The sequence below is a fragment of the Xiphias gladius genome, chromosome 19 (genome assembly GCF_016859285.1).
Source record: "Xiphias gladius isolate SHS-SW01 ecotype Sanya breed wild chromosome 19, ASM1685928v1, whole genome shotgun sequence".
In the NCBI taxonomy this organism is placed as follows: domain Eukaryota; kingdom Metazoa; phylum Chordata; class Actinopteri; order Istiophoriformes; family Xiphiidae; genus Xiphias; species Xiphias gladius.
Genome location: NC_053418.1, coordinates 10795280 through 10816368, shown reverse-complemented (window position 1 = coordinate 10816368; position 21089 = coordinate 10795280). Strand labels below are relative to the sequence as shown.

Here is a 21089-nt window from a genome sequence, read left to right as displayed (position 1 = left end):
ACTGCTAGGACGAACCAAGGTGGATACATACATGTATCACCAGACAGCTGTGCCTTCACACTGAAATATGCCCACAAAATTCACACTCACTGTGCATAAACATGCACACATCCACATACACACTTGCTAAGCTCTAGTGACCTCTTTTAATAGTGTTTGGCTTCTCTGAGATCTGACAGAACTTTGGAGCAGAGGAGAGTTTAAATAGTGATTGCTTTGACTAAAGAAAAGATGACGCCAGAGAAAAGAAGAGAAGGATGGAGAGACGGAAGAAGAAAGGGAGGGAGGAAAAGAATATGGATCCAGTAAACGGAGGAGAATGAATGGAGAAAGAGAAGAAAAACAGAAAAAAAATGTAAGTCAGGGGGTGAGAATGTATAAGCCTGAGCAAATAGTTATTACCAGTCTCTGAAGGGTGGCGGCGTGAGCAGAATAGACTGGGACTTGGAAACCACTGTTACCGGTGGTGATAGGGTACTGCTTCACAGCCCTGCAATCTGACAAAGGCTTAGTAGGTAATGGAAGCAGACATCAGACAGCAAAAAAACATAGGAGCTTTAGCACACTATAAGAGCCGAGCATCAGATAAGTCCAAACCCTCTTCAGGTCCAACAAAGTAAACGTTTAAACGTCAAAGATGTTTATCGCTCATGATTTGTCTAATGTGAACTTTAACATAAAGACCTGAAACTATAGATACAACCGGTGACTGTACAATATTAATTTAAGCAGAGGACAGCACACTGATTTGTGAGTGTTTGAAGAGTTTATCGTTCTGCCTAAAGGCCTGGGTAGATAAGGTAAGGCCTCCTTAGAATAGAAAAGTAAATGCCCTGCTAAGGAGTCCTTAGACAAGACACTAAATCTCTCACAGCTGCTGGAATGCTGTCTTGTCACTGACCTTGTGCTTTGACCTCACCAAAAGGAGGTACAATTGAAAAGACAAATTTGTCCTGAAGTCTGTGGGTCAGCTCCTGTTAACCTAAACAAAGAACACAAATGTTTCATCCTAAAGTAAACTGCACACGCTAAATGCAATGTTTACCCACAGACTGATCCAAAAGCTGAGAAACTGGTTGCAAGAAAACCTCTGATGCCATGTGCAAAGCATTCAAGAAAACAAGAAAATAAATGCATACATAAACACACATTTTCAAAGGAATGCATGAGGGCAGACACATCAAACATACCACTTACACTGTAGACAGATTTCCCTTTGGGTTTTGTTCATGTGCTCAGTGACAGAAAAGGGGATTTCTGAGTTCAAGTTTCCAGGAAGAAAACAGACTTTCCAGAGTTCCTCGGGGTGTCTGGAGAGTGTTTATGCATCATTCCGCACCAGCTGAACATTAAATTTGAGGTTCAGAAGTTGAAGCACTGATCAAAACAGAGAGGCCATATGTCATGGCTTGGGAGGTTTGCACTGACTGAAAGAAGGGGGAGATGAGTTTGTGTGGGTGTATGTCTGAGCCTTTGTTTACATAGTCCTTAGCTGGTGAGGTAATGTGTTGAGTGTTAACAATACCTGCACATTTGCATACATTCTACACAGATATAAAATGTACTTGCATGTGTCCATCAGATCACATTATGGTCCAGAAGCCAGTTATCAAGCTCTTCATAGGTTCAAACCTGGTTATAATGTAAATGTTTAATAAATGGAGTTTTCCGCATCACTAAATTAAAATGAGTTGCACCATATAAACCAGTTCTTACATAGAGATATTTGACTTGACATCAAAATGCTGTTTAATATACATGTAAACTGGGAAGAAATTACATTTCACAAAAACAACACATTGTGCCTCAAATTACAAAACATTACGCCAATAACATTTGACTAAATGGCCAAATATCGGTTAGGTTAGTCAGATATTTCCCACTCATTCTAAACTGTACAATACTACTGAATCTGAAACACCTAATTTTACACATATGCATATATAAATAAAACAGTAATACCTACATGTTCATAAAAGTTCTTACCTCCTTAAGGGGCTATATGTAAGTTTTCTTTATCGCTAGAAAGCTAGCATTAGCATCAACAGCTTTTAACTTACCAGTCTAGAAGTAACATTGCGAGTTCAGTATCAAACTTCATTCCTTTACACGCGACTTCTTCATCCTCTCATGTCGGACTGAGGGCAGACTGGACACTACAGTGACAATCGCAAAGTGGTATTACGAGACGCGATGGGCCTGGGCTAGCTGATTAGCATGCTAAAGTCAGCACAAGAAAAGAAGTGATAGAAATAGAAGCAAAACAAGAGTTAACATTGCTGTTACTGCTGCCACTGCTGGAGACAGCTCTTGGCGAGTAAAGGAATGAAGTTTGATGCTGAATTTGCAAAGTTTCTTTATGATTTTGACCGGGAAAATCTGTTGAAGTCCGACAAATTTAAATCTCTCCAGTCATAATGTCTGGTAAAAATAATTCCCTCTAAGCACGATATGAAGTGAATTATAATAGGTTAAAATTAAATTTCCACATATGCTTTGATTTAAAAGAATGAATCTTCGTTTTTTAATAATGTCTAAGCCATAGGCTTGCCTAAATGCAGAACAAAACAACTGTTACATTTGTTTCATTCACTCTAGTTAAGCGGGTGCACATAACAACAAACAGTAACGAGCGAGAGAGCTCAGACACAGCCAAACAAGCAAACCTTAAGACGGCAGCTGCATGCTTCACTGCTGCGAAAAAGTGTAAAAAGTAAAATGACATGAGCCAGCAAAAGGTGGTTATTGTTTTATTTGTTTTGAAAGAGTTTATTTTGTATGTCATTTTAAGTCGGCAGCAGCATGCCATAATTAAAATGTTATGTACCAGATAGGCCTACATGTATTTTTTGGCTTGTTTGCAAATAGTTTTTATTGTGTTTCATTTTATCTCAGAATATGTAGGCCTAAAGATGAAGGAAATTCTTTGTGTTGACGTGTTACAACGTAGGCTTATGTAATATTTATTTATTTATCTTTGCATTATGTTTGCAAGTCTATTGATGGGACTAATTTAATTTGAAATAGCCTACTTTCCAATAAAAAATATCATAAATCTATGTGCCTTGATGATGTTATTGTTTATATAGCCTGCCTATCAATTGTTTTTAAGCTCAAAAACAAATACAGATAATATTTGACCGGAATTTCTCCCATTTGTCCGGGACATTGAAATCCTCCAGGACACATTGACTGGCACCAATTTTTTCCTAATAGAAATGCCGAATGATAATGCTGGCTATGTAACGATAGCAACATACAGAAACTTTAAACTATTATACTGCAGCTTGAGATGCTACAGCGATTTTCTATACCCCAAAGTTAACTGGTTTTGATTTGACAGAGCGACAGATGTTTCCCTGAAACCAATTTAGACATTGCGTAAGTCTTTACGAGTTAAGACATTTCTTAAGTTTTAATGGTGCCAGCAAATTCTGTAAAGAACCACTTTGAAAATAGCTTGCATTTACTAAGAACATAGGAAGAACTTTACTTAGTAACTGATTTATGAACAGCTGGTGCAAAGCAGTCCAGGTTCCTCAGTCTGCTGTTCCGTTCCTAACCAGAGAAGTTGCAAACAAGCAGCTGGCATGTGCAGGCTTTCCAGAGGCTACACACACACATAAGCACATGCATACCAAAAAAAACAAGAGGAATAATAATCAGCACGATATTTGTCCCCAGGAGCTTCTAATACAAACCAGGTGAGCAAAAATAGCAGTTAATAACTCCAATTTACTTTGTTATTCAAGTCCCATCACAGGGCACTGTTTAAAATACCAATTTGGAAACAGTAAATCAGCCACGCAGCAAAAACGTTTATCTCTGGAGACTAATACATACACAAATATCACACCAAACAAAACCGAGGAGACACACAGTCCCCTCCATCCATTTAGCATGCTGCGATATCCACAATTTCCTTTCTTCTTCTTTGGTAGAAAATGGCCACACACAAAACCCAGGGTATTTTTCTTAATCTAGGCCTGATTCTCAACATTTGCATAAAAATGTTCACTTTTGAGGCTCCCCTAACAGAACATGGCTCTAATACGCAATTACCCTCCTCAATAGTGGTGGCTAATTACAGAGGTGTCAGACAAACAGGTAGCAGAACAGAGGGGGGGCCTCAAACACAATGGCTGAGGTGTTCGTCGGCCACATGGGATAGAGGCGCTCAATGGAAAGCAGTAAATTCATTTAAGCTAGCTTCATTAAACTCTGCTCCTTGGGCCCTGCATCATGTGCTCCCCTTTGCTCTACCACTCTCCCTTCTCACATTTGTAGGGCAGCGGATGTGCTGTGGGTAAGAAGAAGGCGATCACACAAATGAGTGCAACGCAGAGGGAATGGGGGAACGCTGTAGGGAGGAAAACAGGGATACGAGGGAAAGATAGAGGGAGATATACAGAGCATAGCAGTGAGAAGAAGGGAAGGAAGAACGGATGCGAGGGAAGGAAGGAACGAAGGGAAAGGATGGTATCAATAAAGCAGCACAATAATGCAAAAAAGAACAGAGCAATATTACAGAAAGTGCTGGTGGGATGGAACAAGGGCATGAGGACATGTGCTCATTTGATGATAAAGAAATAAGGCATAAAAGGAAGAGCATATAAAATAATAATTTTGAATATGGCTTTTGTTTTATTCATCTGATCCAGTCTTCCAAAAGCCACAGGAGGAGCAGGAGGAAGACAGAGAAAAATACAGCTTTGGTCCTCAAACAGAGGCCAAATGCCAGGTCTCCAGCATGGTGAAACAAGGGCAGCCGAGCCCCGTGGTCTCTTTACCATTTAGATTATACTGGCAACTTTCTGACCCCACAGTATGGATAAGCATCATAAGCCACAGCCCCTGCTGGGTACCACCTGTAAGCTAAACATATTCACAAACAAAAACGTCCGCTTGTGCACAGAAATCCTGACCACAAAAGTAAAAGAGGCACAAAACCTACTCTACTTGCATGAGAGAACTTCTCATCCAGTATGAACTTTCCCCTTTTGCACAACTCCGTCAGAGTCACTTCAACACCACTGCCTTTCATTTGCAACATTTTAGGCCCAATTGAACAGAGCCCTTGCTTGGAGGACAATTAATGTCTATTGTAAAATGGACATTGAGATAGGTATGCCATCTAATGAAAGGGAAGAATCCACAGTTCTGAGAGTAATTTGAAGCCTTTGAGGGGTAGGTAAAAGACTTCTGCTCCCTCCAGTGAGGGAAGATGAAGTGCTGATGGCCACGCATTTCCACAGAGGATGTGTCACCAACCTCAGTCCACTGCTTTGATTACTGGCCAACAGAGCACTTCATGAGAACGTTTCTGTGTGATTACATGACCTACTTGCACAGTTGACACACCGATTCTGAGAGACTCAAATCACTTTTACACACGACCTGCACATCCAGCTGCTACCTTAACACATGCAGGGGAAAAACCAGTGAGGCTCCATAGGGGAAAGTCAAACACAGAGCTTTAAGGCCATATGTGCTTAAGCACCCATTCATAGGCAAGCATCTACAAATATGCATACAGAGATGTCCACTACAGTTTGGTCAAAGACCAAAGTATCCATGCATATGCAAAGAAATATGCACAGGCAGACACTTAATGTTTTTGGGTATTTTGGTTGAGTGAAACTGTAAATATGCAGCACTGACTGACTGTATTAAAGACTGAATAATGATTAAATTAAAAGAAATAAATAATAATTGTGTTGCTGCAAGCAAGAAAGGTGTTGTAGAAAAAAATGTAGAATACATTCATACTGCGAGAAACATGTCAGAAAACCATGTTGTGAAATGTTTGGAATTTTTGTTTTTTTCTCATAAAACAAATGACCACACTCACAATCTCTGAGAAAAAAAGTAGTGTGGATTTAATATTAAACAACAACAACCCTCAAGAACTAGGGGATTTGATAAAAGCATAACAAGACTAGGTCGAAACGTAATATATGGCTGAAATGTGTGTGGTCAATGTGCAAAATTGAGGATGTAGTTGAAAACTGTTATGGAATCCCTGAAAAACAACTACTTTCAATGGAAAGTCACTAAAGCCTGCTTGAAAAGTCACTAAATGTCATTAGATGACAAAATATGCTCGATAGTATAATCATGACATCATCACGTCGTATATGCATTCTGCCTCGTGTCAGCTGGTTTCAGCCCTTTATCTATTTGCTTCTCTCCTACTGTCTGTGCTCATATATCCAGTATTTTAATACAGCTGAATTCCCAGAAAAGCTTTTCTCATTTACATGTTTTTCTGTTTTTGTTGTCAGACAACAGAACAAGTATGAAATAGTGACTGAAACGCGGCCCATTAAGACTACATGTTAACCACCAGTCACTTCCAAGTGATTTCCCTGGTGCTGCCTTGCACTCCTAAAATCCTGACTTTATAACAGCAATGTTGTCTAACAAAATCACCACACACATACACATGATGCATCAAGCTCCTCTCTCCTCCTCCTCCTCTCCATCTGTACGCATTCAAACGGCATCAATGCTCATTACTAACTTGACTTCTCTCTCCGTAGTATTGTGCTTTCTCGTCTCTCCTCTCTCCTCATGTCACTTTCTGTAGGTATTTCTCCCCCTGGTGCTAGAGTCTGGATCTGTGATTGCAAACCACCTACTGCCCCCATGATCCTGCTCAACACCCACTGCTTCAATTATTATTATTTATCCTTACTATTATTATATTCAGTTTTATTAGTATTATTATTCTCCCTATTATTATAATTATTAGTTTTATTATTGAGCTCATTATTGTTATACACCTTTACGTTGTACTTGTACTGTGCTATGTTGCTAAAGGGGTCTGAAAAATCAGTAAATTTAGCAACAAAGGCACTAAGTTGGCAACACTGCCTGTGAACACCCCCCTGATGATGTAATAGAAATTGTTTGCACCAATTCAATTTGAAAGAGAAACATCCAATGGGGATACTCCAACACTCAGCCGGCCGACCAATGATGCAACTTCATCACTCAGTCACGACGTAGCATTCAGCTGACCAGTCGTGTAACTTCATCACTCAGCCAGTCAGTCAGTCAGTGACAGACATTCGCAATTATACGGCGGGCCCCACTATTGCGGTCCAGCCAAAAATTAGATCAACTCTCAAAACAAAGACATAAAATAAGATCAGAGGGAAAATCAAATGAAGGAAGATCACTCTAAGACCACAGACCTTCCGTTAGAAGATGCACAATCTACATATATTTTGCATCAAATGCGCTGTGTTCTATTGGCTTCGTCTCTTATCTCCTGGTCTGGTAATAGGCTAATGTAATAATAATTTTCCCCGATTGACAGAACAGAGGGTAAACCTATACCCTGAAAAAATTAAATTACAGAAAAATGTATTTGGTCAAAACGGAACCAATAATGTTGCTGTCATAGGTCAATAATTTGGTTAACATGGATTTTAGCTACATTTCAGTGTCAGGCTCATGACTCACTTTGTGAGATAATAGTGCTTCAAGGCTTGTGTCTAATGTGGTTCCACAGCTGTGAGATGCAGGGTTTCCTCTATAATGATTATATTTGGATGGTCCACAAGGTAATTTAAATGCTGCCAACATACTGCACATTTTTGTATAGGATTTAGTGTGATGCTGTTGTCTGGCATTCAATAGTGGTACTTCACAACTATGCAGCTTAAAAAACACAAAGAACAAATACTATCAGACCATAACAGCATGTTTGACAGCATGGCTAAAATGTCAGATTAGCACTGCTTATAGAAAAGTTAAAAAAAAAAAAAAAGGAAAAAAAAAAATCTTAGGTAATTTTTGTTAAACACCATTGTGAGCTGCACCAAAGACTCATGCTGCTGCAATTCCTTAGTCACCAAGATTACTTAAAGTACCTTTAAATTCAGCAGCCACTCTGCTGTCACTGACTGTGTATCACAAATCAAATCTTATGACTTCCAGAAATGAGAGCACTCCAATCACACTAAAGACCCTGGAGCAGCAGGAAGACTTGGCATCATCTGGATAGGTCAGGCTCAAGCCCCTCTGTACTGTAGGGCAAAAGCAAATAAATCAGATTATTAATGATATATTTGACTTATTTTATCTTACATATTTCAGTCAGTCTAGGGTTTGACTTTTTACAGCGTATGCAGAGAGTTGCAGGATGGTGCTGGCCTTGGATCTGTGCCTGAATACAACAGCAGCTCTCATGCTGTTATAGCCTATAAGCTCCAGCTGCTTGCCTTCATTGTGTCTCTGCGCCGCGCCACAAATGTTCCTCCATCTCCGATACTTATCAAGGCACTGGAGTTTGACGCTGCCATTACTCAAAATTAATAACCACGGCAGCATGTTTATCATAGCACACTTTCACACCCAACCTGCCAGAAATAATCACCTCAGTGTTTGTGTGCGCGACAGAAAGAGAAAGAGACAGAAAGACAACTGGAGGAGAGATGAAGTGTGAAAAAGAGACACAACAGAGTACGAGCCTGAGATGAAAGACGTAACTGAGAGAGAAATGAAGAGAAAATATGCTACATGCATACATGTGCATCTGCCGTACCTAATCACTCTGCCTCCATTACACCTCGTTGGTTTTTCCCGCACCTTTTCTTCCCATCATGTCTGACAAAAGGGCAACACTAGCTCTCCTTGTGTATTCATTCTGCTAAGCAGGACTCTAATCTCTGCTGACAGCCAATCTGCTCCAACAAAGCAGGCCTGAGTAAATAAAAAAAGGTCCCGGGTTTTTTAATTTACAAATCATGCGAGTACAGTACAGGGTCTGGTCACAACTTCCCAAGTGGAAGAAGGGAAAAGAAGCGTGAAATTCTTAGTAGTGGTAGGGTTGCTCCAATTGTAGATCCTTGTGCTGTATGTGTGAAAATACAAGAGCAGAAAAAGAAGTGACAAGGACAGGGGAAGGCCCCTCAGCACCTCCACTCAAATCTGGAGAGACAGCTGGTGGAGAAACAAGACAAGGACAAATGTCTGTCGGTCGCTGGTTCAGGCTCCACAGACATTTTTCATGGCATTCAGAAAACATCCAGCAAAACCAAAAGAAAAAAAAGGGGGAAGATAAAAATTGTTGGCTATGTGTGGTAGGAAGTTGAGGTTATATAATAGATGTAGACACTTCAAATGACCTCTTAGGGATTTTCACGCTTTCCTACAGTCTCCTGATTTCTTTAACAGAGATGAACCTTGTGGCTGAACTCAGCAGCTAGCGTGGTCAGTCGGAGAATTTGTACTCCACAGCAACCACAAGTTTGTCATATTTACTTTTATAGAAGTAACACTCAACTGATAGCGGCCCCTGTTTATATCAAAAGTGGGAGTACAAACAAAAAGAAGTACCTTTCATTACTACAGGCCACGTTCCCAGGCCTATATTTATCTTTCACAAACTGTGACAATGAGATAAAATAACAAATCACTTATGTGCTACAAGCAAAGTGAAGAAAGAAAGAAAGCTTTTTTTTTTCATATTTCTTTAGACTAAAATGGTAAATGGCTGCCGCTGCTATATAGAGGACGAGGTGAACATGCACTCTTCTGCTCTCACTATGCATGTAGCTGCACCGCTAGCTAAGCACACTTTCAATAAAGGTTGAAGTTTCTATTGTAAGCAATCATGAAACTATGAAAACAGTATTGGACAACAAAGTCAATGATAGTAATCACAAATCAGACAAAGATTCATTACCATCAATGAATAGTTTGACATTTTGGAAAATAAGCTTTCTTGCCAAGAGTTAGATAAGAAGATTGATAACACTCTCACGTACTGTATGTACGTTACATATGAAGCTGAAGCCAGCAGTTTAGACTAGACACACATATTGTGTGAGCTGTTTTCCCCTGTTTTCCCCTAAGCTAAGCTAACTAGGTGCAGATTGTAGCTTCAAAATTCAATCCTCTCATCTAACATCTCATCTTATAGCAACTGCTGTAGAGAATGGTGATTTGTCTTAGAATATAGGCAGTAAACTCTTTTGCATCGCTTTCTTTGGTTTGCAGTCTTTTTCCAAGCATGTCTATAGTCTGTACTTATCAATGTGGTAATCAATTATTCTTATATTATAAATTTTCTCTGAAGTACCTCCTCCACCAGTAGCAAACTTTCTTCCCTCCTCCAGTTTGGTTTTCCTTTTGTTTATTGTTTGGCCAGTTTACTATAATTTCATCCCTATTTAAATGATTGAAGCCTACTTGTAAATTTCATGTGTTAATTGCTACTGGAGATATTCGAAATTTTCTTTCCCTAATCTTAACAGTGTCTTACAGTGTTTTTGTTGCCTAAACCTGACCACAGACGGTAGTCTGGCTGTGCACCCCCACCTCTGGGGTCACAGTGCTTTGTAGAGCCACTATCCTCCCCAGATACCTCACACCGCGCTTCATTCAACATAATTTCTAGGAGACAGGGTTGGAGAATAACCTCTCAGTGTGGGGATTGAAGCTTTTTTTTAAATAGAATGAACAATGGAGCTATATTAAATTCTTGTGCCTGATTCATGATACCTCTCTGAACATACATGTAATCACATGATATTAAAGGGTAATTCCTTGACATTGCTGTAAGTAGGAGCCAATTCCTAAATTGGCTTCTTTAAATGTTCTTAAGTGTAACTCACAGAACTCTGACAAATACAGGCCCCGCTAACCTTCACCGTGACCAAGCAAGGGAGAGCAACCAACTGTCATTTGACACGTCATTGATCACACTGATGTATTATATACTCATTTAATTCTGACGTTTAACACTTCTCCAGGCACTGCGAGATCTGCCAGCTGGCTGCAACAGAGGCTATTTGGAATGAGCTTCCATTGCAAAGCCTCCAATTCCCCACGCCTTACAGTTTAAGAGAAGGTGCATCTGTGGGAGAATGCTTCTCCAATTATTTCCCACTTTATAAGCTCCTGAAAGTCAGAGAGGGCCTCCGGTCATCCCTCATCTACTCCAATTTTTGTAAGAGAGGACAAAAATGTAGAACAGTCAATTTGGGCTTTGATTTGTGATGCTCATAAGTGATGGAAATATTCAGAGAATGTTGGCCTGAAGAAAAAAGCAAATAAGAAAAGGGACGAATATTGATTCCCCTGTTTAAATGAAGCTGCTGGAAAGACTGAGAGATGAAGAAAGAGGGAGAAAGAGAGGGAAAGAACAGCAAGGCTTTTGGGAAATGCCCAACGTCCAACAATACAGATCTTATAAAAGAAATGACTCACTTACTCCATGCATCTGCTTTCAACAAAGCCTACAGGCCAACTGACCAGAGCTAACTCGCAAACACACACAGGCATTGATGGACACAGAGGAGGTCACACATAAATCTTCATGTCAACACAGGCCTTGAGTCCAGCAGCAGGGTTAATGTTAGCAGAATAGTTGCTGACTCTTTACTCCACTGAGGAGGCTTCACAGCAAAGTTTATTGCAACACACTCACACTTGCACAAACAGAAAGTTGTTGTGTCCAAGAGCACGAGATTCACATAAAGTCCATGTTTAATCTCCTTACTTCTGGCAGAAAAGTACAACATGATAAAAAACTACAACTATACAAATGGCAATGATACTATAAAAATGAACACAGTCTCAAAAGAATCTTCACACAGAGTAACAAAAAAAACCACAATGGTAACAACAATCACAAATACACCATGAACAAAACACAAAAGCTTCCGTGACTTTCTGCAATGTGAAAAAACAACAGACATCAAGCACCAAATAATGAAAGAAAACCATTTAACTTTGACACTGGGTTCTTAACTTGGTCCTAAAAAGTGAACGCTGCCATTTGCTCTTCCGTTTCACTTTGATCATGACTCGCTGCCTATTTCCAAACACTGTGACATTTGAAATACACAATCCCACTTGGTCTCCTATCATCACTGGAAGAGGATACAGAGAAATAACAGGGCCAACACTGCCCACCTGCAGCACATCCAATCCCCTCTCCCCAAGAAATGACAGTGACCAAAAAATAGGCGTCCTATTGTCACAATCTACCTGTCGGACTGTGACGATGGGAAGTCCATATTTGGTCATCATTTCTCAGTATCTTACACTGGGATGTTGTTTTTGGCTATTACTGAGAAAGATGTGGGGAGCCAGAGGACACGGTGTTTTTTTTATTATTATTATTTTGTTAGGATGAGAGACAAGAAGCGAAGAGAAAAAGGAGGAGAACCGAAGGAAAAGTGACCAAAATGCTTTACCTCCCACAGTGGTCCATCTCTACAATGGCCCATCGTCAGCAGACAAATTGATCCTGGAAATAAGCGGTCATTTCCTCTGCCTGTTTACCTGTTCACAGCACACTGTCATCAGTTTGAAACATACATACATACACACACACACACACACATAAGCTGACCCTACTCTACCCTCAGAGAGCTAAAGTGAGGGAGGGTTGAGTCATTCTGTTCTTCACTGTGACAACAAGCAAGCAACCTCTTTGTGTGTGTGTGTGTGTGTGTGTGTGTGTGTGTGTGTGTGTGTGTGTGTGTGTGTGTGTGTGTGTGTGTGTGTGTGTGTGTGTGTGTGTGTGTGTGTGTGTGCGTGTGTGCGTGTGTGTGCGTGTGCTGGCTTCCCTGAGAGCAGTGACCCTGAGGACCTTTGACTCTTTGAACTTGGAGCCAAATAAACCATTTCAGCCTCTCTCTCTAAAAAGACCAACAGTCTGCCCATAGGAGAAAACCATCATCGATAAAATCTCACCTTTAAACAGCCCGTCAAACTCAGAAGTGCGTGTGTGTCTGTCTGTGTTCATACTGTCTTGTGTGTGTTTATGTAAGTTGCTAACTACTATTTAGATTTTATAAATTCTGATTCAGATGCCGTGTATTGATACACATTCTTATCAAATCTTGGTCCTAATTACTGTCATCTTACTGAAGTTCAAAAACATTATGCTCATCAGATTGCCATAAACAGTCATTTGTGATAAATAATGTGGTATTTCGTGAATCTTTAGTTTTAGTGTGGGTTTTTTTTTTTTACACTCCACTAATCAAAACTGCGTAAAAGGTTTGTGATTTTCACATATGGTCACATGTGGCTGTGTTCTGACACTTAGCCACATTTTTCAACACAAGCTTTTCCCCCCATACTATACATGCTTCATGTGTGTTGTCTTGTGAAAAAAAGTAAGTACACCACAGAGCATCAGGTGTAAAATTCAGCACAGAGAAATTGTGCAGGAACAAATAAGCAAAATTGAAAAACATGTTTCCTAAATTTAGAACACTGCTGCTGACTTTAAAGAAACATTTTCCATGTTTTGTAATATACCAAATATATGTACTCAGCAGCAAATGGCACAGGTGAGGAGTAGGCGTGGGTAGAGATATTTACTAAGCCTTCCCCAATTTTGAGTGTTCCCATCAAATCTGTACAATCAGATTTAAATCCCTATTGTGCATTTTCTATGTGTCACATTACTGAAGATAAAGATGCTCTCACTGTTGTTTCAAATGATACACACTCTCCTGCCTCATACTTCAACCATAACCTTCCTCTGCCACCTGAATCTGTCTTCAAATCTGTCTTCAAATCTAACCTCCTCAAACCACGCGCTCTCTTATGCTCTCTTAAACACAAACACACACATTATACACATTGTGATGACCACCCAGCCAGCTTCCCCCTTTAAACAAACCCCCTCCCCGACCTCCACTCTGAGCTGTGTGACTATAAAGTGTAACAATAAAGCAGATTATGACTTGAGGCTTTTATTTGCTTTGAGTCCTTGAGCAGCATACAGCATGTACACAACAAACACACACACACACACACACACACAAACACACAAACACACACACACACACACACACAAACACACACAAACCCAAACACACACACACACACACACACACACACACACACACACACACACACACACACACACACACACACACACACACACACACACACACACACACGTCTACAGGGCCAGGAGGCAAGCCAGAGCTTACATTACTTCTGCTAGATTTTTAAACTCCTCATCTTGTGTAGGGGTGAAGCAGTGCAGCATCAGAGCAGAAAGCATGTCAGACTCCTCAGCTATGACTGTCCTGTCTGTCCACCTCGGCCTTTCACCCGCCTACTGTCGCTGCTTCATTCATAAGCCAACAACACACCTACTGTAGGCTGCCATGCACACAACAACCTAGCTCTATCTCCCACAAAGACTGCCATACACACACGCAAAAAACCATTTTAAATATCAATATTCCCACAGGTGATCCAGACAAATCCAGCCAGAACCACATGCACCTTCAGCCCCTGTACCAATGCAGAAAATATCATCATGGAATCAATGCAGCCTTGAATCAATTGAGGCTATGCCTCTGTGTGTGTGTGTGTGTGTGTGTGTGTGTGTGTGTGTGTGTGTGTGTGTGTGTGTGTGTGTGTGTGTGTGTGTGTGTGTGTGTGTGTGTGTGTGTGTTAAAGGGAAGAAGTTGATAACACCATATGCTCCTGTGAGGATTTCACCAAACTCCATGTTTTTTGATTGAAAGGAGGCGAATAGGGTATTACCATAACCTTCCCACCACATGTCTGCTGTAAACTCAATAATGCAATAATGATTTCACACACGCACAAACACACACATACGCACACACACTCACTTGCATGCACCCATTGCTGCTATGCACCATGGCAAATTCAATATTGCGTTCACACTACTAAGCCAGAGTGGGAGTCCCGGCGGAAGGGAAGCCACAGCACTAGCTGTAAATCAATAGATTAAATAAAAACATGAATAAAACACAAGATAATAAATAAAAGAGGTACCTTACTCTTCCCATCATACGTCGATACTCATACACACACATATACATTTTTATATATATATATATATATATATATATATACATTTTTATATATATATATATACACACACACATACATATACATATGTATGTATATATACATACATACATACATACATACATACATACACATATACACAAATATAAATATAAACATAAACATGTACATACATATACATGTACACCTATACATACACACACACACACACACACACACACACACACACACACACACACGCACACACACACACACACACACACACACACACACACACACACCGTTATTTGCATTCAGTATTCATGGTTATTAAGCCTGGAGTAAATTTTAAAGGCCCCAACATCAAAAGTACTATTTGTTCTCTGAATCTTCAAAACTGCTTATGTCTGCTAAACAGAATTTCTACTACAACCAATAGTGACTGTTTCATTGATGTGGATAACCAATGAAAAACCAGGCCAACCCGCATACCGATCAGCCACAACATTAAAACTGGTAACTGGGAACTAGTTTAGCAAATTAATCGACTTATATTCATAGGATTTCATCAATTAATCGTTGAGTTGATCTGATTAAATAAATCATTCAAATTGTTTCACATGTTTCACTGTTCCACCGCAGATAAATGCAGTCATGCAGATGATCTCCATATCACGTCTCAGATATTGCAATGTCACTTTCCATAAATGACTAAAGTTAGCTCCCCACTAAAAAAGAAAAAAAAAAAAAAATTTACTAATCAATGATTCTTTGTCAAAAAACACCATAATGAGCGATTAGTCAAATAATTTACTAAGTTGGGACAGCCCCCAGACCCAATGGTCTTCTTTTGTTGGATTCGTTATACAAGTATTGGCACACATTAGTAGCAGACTTACTCTAATACCACTGTTAGATTATAAACCTCTTTTTGAACTTTAATTAACAGTTACAATTTTTCTATTCTTGTATTTTTTCCCACCTACGGCTCCTCTTGTGGCTGTCCAAGGAGGAGGGTTTCTATTTGAACTGCCTATCCTCACGTTTTATCCCTTTTTTTTTCTGTCCTGTTATGTTATGGGCCAGAAAACACAGTAACCCCAATTGCATATTATAAAAAAAACTTTCCTTGACAAACCTGTCGTTGATGCTCCAGTTGAGGCAGAGGTTGAGGGAGCTGAGGTTGCGACATTTCCTCACCACCTCCATCACCGTCTCGTTGTTGAGCTCTGAGATGTGCCGCAAGTCCAGGACACTCAGGTTACGTAGCTACAAAAGGAAACACACACAAGCACTGGAATGATTTAATCATGTCAAATTTAAACAAATAGGTAGCCGTGTAGCACAAACAACCTGATAGCACTGCTCCCATTTAACAAAATAAAGTTAACATCAAAATCTTATGTTTGATCTCTTTCACACAAACAGGTACTGTATACAGGCAAAAGAAATTCCTGTCTGTTCAGAGGGATCAGCAGTTGATTTTTTACGATGAGCAGTGCAAAAAAACGAAGCTGTGAAAGAGAAATATTTTATGAAAGAATGTGTGGTATACAAGCCCACTGAGTTACATGGATGGTTTTAATGTATCCCCAAGGAATGTGAAAAATATCTGTCTGTACACTGAGTACACTTGCGCACCGCATGTGCTGAAAAAATAGCATGAATGCAGAATAAAACCTAACAAGGTAGACAAATGCCACAAAATTGCTTGCTGTTACTGTTTACTATTCTGCACTTGCATGCCTGGTGTGAGGGGTTATGAGCCAATATGAGCATTCACTTTTCTCTTTGCTTTCATCTCTCCGACTTTCAATATCCCTCTTTCCCATCTGAATACCTTATAAGAGGGGTTTAGAGTAATCCCCAGACAAACTCTCAGTGTGTGTGTGTGTGTGTGTGTGTGTGTGTGTGTGTGTGTGTGTGTGTGTGTGTGTGTGTGTGTGTGTGTGTGTGTGTGTGTGTGTGTGTGTGTGTGTGTGTGTGTGTGTGTGTGTGTGTGTGTGTGTGTGTGTGTGTGTGTGTGTGTGTGTGTGTGTGTGTGTGTGTGTGTGTGTGTGTGTGTGTGTGTGTGTGTGTGTGTGTGTGTGTGTGTGTGTGTGTGTGTGTGTGTGTGTGTGTGTGTGTGTGTGTGTGTGTGTGTGTGTGTGTGTGTGTGTGTGTGTGTGTGTGTGTGTGTGTGTGTGTGTGTGTGTGTGTGTGTGTGTGTGTGTGTGTGTGTGTGTGTGTGTGTGTGTGTGTGTGTGTGTGTGTGTGTGTGTGTGTGTGTGTGTGTGTGTGTGTGTGTGTGTGTGTGTGTGTGTGTGTGTGTGTGTGTGTGTGTGTGTGTGTGTGTGTGTGTGTGTGTGTGTGTGTGTGTGTGTGTGTGTGTGTGTGTGTGTGTGTGTGTGTGTGTGTGTGTGTGTGTGTGTGTGTGTGTGTGTGTGTGTGTGTGTGTGTGTGTGTGTGTGTGTGTGTGTGTGTGTGTGTGTGTGTGTGTGTGTGTGTGTGTGTGTGTGTGTGTGTGTGTGTGTGTGTGTGTGTGTGTGTGTGTGTGTGTGTGTGTGTGTGTGTGTGTGTGTGTGTGTGTGTGTGTGTGTGTGTGTGTGTGTGTGTGTGTGTGTGTGTGTGTGTGTGTGTGTGTGTGTGTGTGTGTGTGTGTGTGTGTGTGTGTGTGTGTGTGTGTGTGTGTGTGTGTGTGTGTGTGTGTGTGTGTGTGTGTGTGTGTGTGTGTGTGTGTGTGTGTGTGTGTGTGTGTGTGTGTGTGTGTGTGTGTGTGTGTGTGTGTGTGTGTGTGTGTGTGTGTGTGTGTGTGTGTGTGTGTGTGTGTGTGTGTGTGTGTGTGTGTGTGTGTGTGTGTGTGTGTGTGTGTGTGTGTGTGTGTGTGTGTGTGTGTGTGTGTGTGTGTGTGTGTGTGTGTGTGTGTGTGTGTGTGTGTGTGTGTGTGTGTGTGTGTGTGTGTGTGTGTGTGTGTGTGTGTGTGTGTGTGTGTGTGTGTGTGTGTGTGTGGTGGCATTGTTCACAAACAAAAGCAGTGCCAAAATCAAACCTGGATGTTGACAAAGTGACCATTGCCACTAATATTCATAGCATCAGACATGCACTCGCACTGTCACAGAAAAAAAAAAAAAATTTACTAATCAATGATTCTTTGTCAAAAAACACCATAATGAGCGATTAGTCAAATAATTTACTAAGTTGGGACAGCCCCCAGACCCAATGGTCTTCTTTTGTTGGATTCGTTATACAAGTATTGGCACACATTAGTAGCAGACTTACTCTAATACCACTTTTAGATTATAAACCTCTTTTTGAACTTTAATTAACAGTTACAATTTTTCTATCCTTGTATTTTTTCCCACCTACGGCTCCTCTTGTGGCTGTCCAAGGAGGAGGGTTTCTATTTGAACTGCCTATCCTCACGTTTTATCCCTTTTTTTTTCTGTCCTGTTATGTTATGGGCCAGAAAACACAGTTACCCCAATTGCATATTATAAAAAAAACTTTCCTTGACAAACCTGTCGTTGATGCTCCAGTTGAGGCAGAGGTTGAGGGAGCTGAGGTTGCGACATTTCCTCACCACCTCCATCACCGTCTCGTTGTTGAGCTCTGAGATGTGCCGCAAGTCCAGGACACTCAGGTTACGTAGCTACAAAAGGAAACACACACAAGCACTGGAATGATTTAATCATGTCAAATTTAAACAAATAGGTAGCCGTGTAGCACAAACAACCTGATAGCACTGCTCCCATTTAACAAAATAAAGTTAACATCAAAATCTTATGTTTGATCCCTTTCACACAAACAGGCACTGTATACAGGCAAAAAAAATCCCAGTCTGTTCAGAGGGATCAGCAGTTGATTTTTTACGATGAGCAGTGCAAAAAAACGAAGCTGTGAAAGAGAAATATTTTATGAAAGAATGTGTGGTATACAAGCCCACTGAATTACATGGATGGTTTTAATGTATCCCCAAGGAATGTGAAAAATATCTGTCTGTACACTGAGTACACTTGCGCACCGCATGTGCTGAAAAAATAGCATGAATGCAGAATAAAACCTAACAAGGTAGACAAATGCCACAAAATTGCTTGCTGTTACTGTTTACTATTCTGCACTTGCATGCCTGGTGTGAGGGGTTATGAGCCAATATGAGCATTCACTTTTCTCTTTGCTTTCATCTCTCCGACTTTCAATATCCCTCTTTCCCATCTGAATACCTTATAAGAGGGGGTTTAGAGTAATCCCCCAGACAAAATCTCTATTTCCTGACACACTTTTCGAAACCCACACTGACAATGCTCAAAAAGAGTTCCTGCTCTCTTTAATTACCAAAGGCTTTTAAAGTCACAGCACAGGTTTCTTTTCTCTGATACATGCTCAAAACTATATACGGCAAAGGTGCACACATACACATACACACACACGCACACACGCACACACACACACACACACACACACACACACACAGACAGAATGGGTGTGTGGGTGGCGGTTCGATCCCGGCTCCTCCTGGCCACATGCTGAAGTGTCCTCGGGCAAGACAATGAACCTTCGCCATCTTTGTGTGAGTGTTTGTGTAAGTGGGTGAACGAGAGGCAAAGACTGTAAAGCCATTTACACTCATACACACACCAGGGATGCAAGATAATAGAGGTATGATATTCCAGCCAGCCACCAGGGAGCCAGGGAGGTAAATGTCATGGCCAAGGCTAAAGAGAAAACAAGCTTACAGTTGGTGTTAAGATCACTGAGCACTATTGTCAGCTCCATAGGTATGAACATATACCTGCCAGCATGAAGACACATGGAGGGAATGGATAAGGACCACAGTTCACTTTGTGAAGTAAGCACACATGTAAACACCCTTCCCTTTCCCCACATACTGAGAATCAAAACACAGAGACACACACACCAACTGCAAACAAACACTGAGTGTGTGATGCTGCACTGTGCTGAATGTAATAAAAAAGGCTTTCAAAACCTTTAACTCGGTTAAGGTGCTCCATTTGTCCCTCCATTCTTATGTGGGGCCTATGTCTACATTTTGTCACTCCCCAAGAGAAAATTGGATCCACACCTCTCGTGAGAAAAAGTGTGCTTAGGCATGGAATGAACAGGAAACAGATTTTGTTTGTGGCATATCCTCATCTACACAGACTTTAGATGTAGTAATTAAATAAATATCAAACAGCTTGTGTGCACAAAGATCGGTCAGCAGTGATCGTCAGGGACGGCTAAACTGACAGGATAAAGAACAGTATTTAATGAAAGGGAACACCCCCTTAACTGCATGCATGAACATAGCCACGCATGCATGCAAGGAGATGCTCACACATGCACGAAAACACACATTAACCCACACATACACACACACAAACTGTCTTTTGCCACTGTGGCCACCGTTGGATCGAAGTGCTAAATTATTTATGCAGCATGAGGCCGATCTGTGTGTGCACGTATGGATGCGCGCGCGTGTGTGTGTGTGGTGGCATTGTTCACAAACAAAAGCAGTGCCAAAATCAAACCTGGATGTTGACAAAGTGACCATTGCCACTAATATTCATAGCATCAGACATGCACTCGCACTGTCACAGAAAAAAAAAAAAAAAAAAAAAAGCTATGAACACCACACACTGCGCGCGCACGCACACGCACACGCACACACGCACACACACACACAAACACACCACACACGCACACACACACACACAATGACACACTCACACACAGTTATTTGCATTCAGTATTTATGGGTATTAAGCCTGGAGTAAATTTTAAAGGCCCCAACATCAAAAGTACTATTTGTTCTCTGAATCTTCAAAACTGCTTATGTCTGCTAAACAGAATTTCTACTACAACCAATAGTGACTGTTTCATTGATGTGGATAACCAATGAAAAACCAGGCCAACACGCATGAGTTTTGATTGGACGAGAGTGTAGCTGGGTTGAAGAAAATCTGAAAATTTTAGCAGATGTCTGCATGAAAGGAAAGAGGCCAATCAAGGCTAAGACTGTAACTTTCATAATCCATATGTGAAAATTACCACAGGAAAATAAATTCAACAGTTTAGCAGACATCTCCTAAAAGAAAAATATCCTCCAAATCCCTAAAAAGCAAAGTCACAAAAAAACTACTTTTCACTAATTACTCACACCTAGAATGTGACAGGCCACAGTGCCAGTGTTTCTTTTCTAATAGTTGACACATCATCATAATTTGACTCATAGGTAAAATGTTTTAATGCTGCTAAACTTATTTAAACATTTCCACTCAAGATATAGCTCATTTTCTGTT

The 21089-nt window shown here is 40.6% G+C and overlaps 1 protein-coding gene across 1 annotated transcript in view; it reads right to left on the bottom strand.

Annotated features, from left to right (window-relative positions):
- The window catches only part of fbxl17 (F-box and leucine-rich repeat protein 17), a 223108-nt gene that overhangs the window by 115452 nt on the left and 86567 nt on the right, over nucleotides 1-21089 (bottom strand). Inside the window, exons 8-10 of the mRNA XM_040154669.1 lie at nucleotides 18295-18439; nucleotides 16550-16557; nucleotides 15950-16080 (exon numbers count right to left, since the gene is read on the bottom strand). Coding sequence (XP_040010603.1) covers nucleotides 15950-16080; nucleotides 16550-16557; nucleotides 18295-18439 — 284 coding nt within the window. The remainder of the gene's footprint in view (nucleotides 1-15949; nucleotides 16081-16549; nucleotides 16558-18294; nucleotides 18440-21089) is intronic.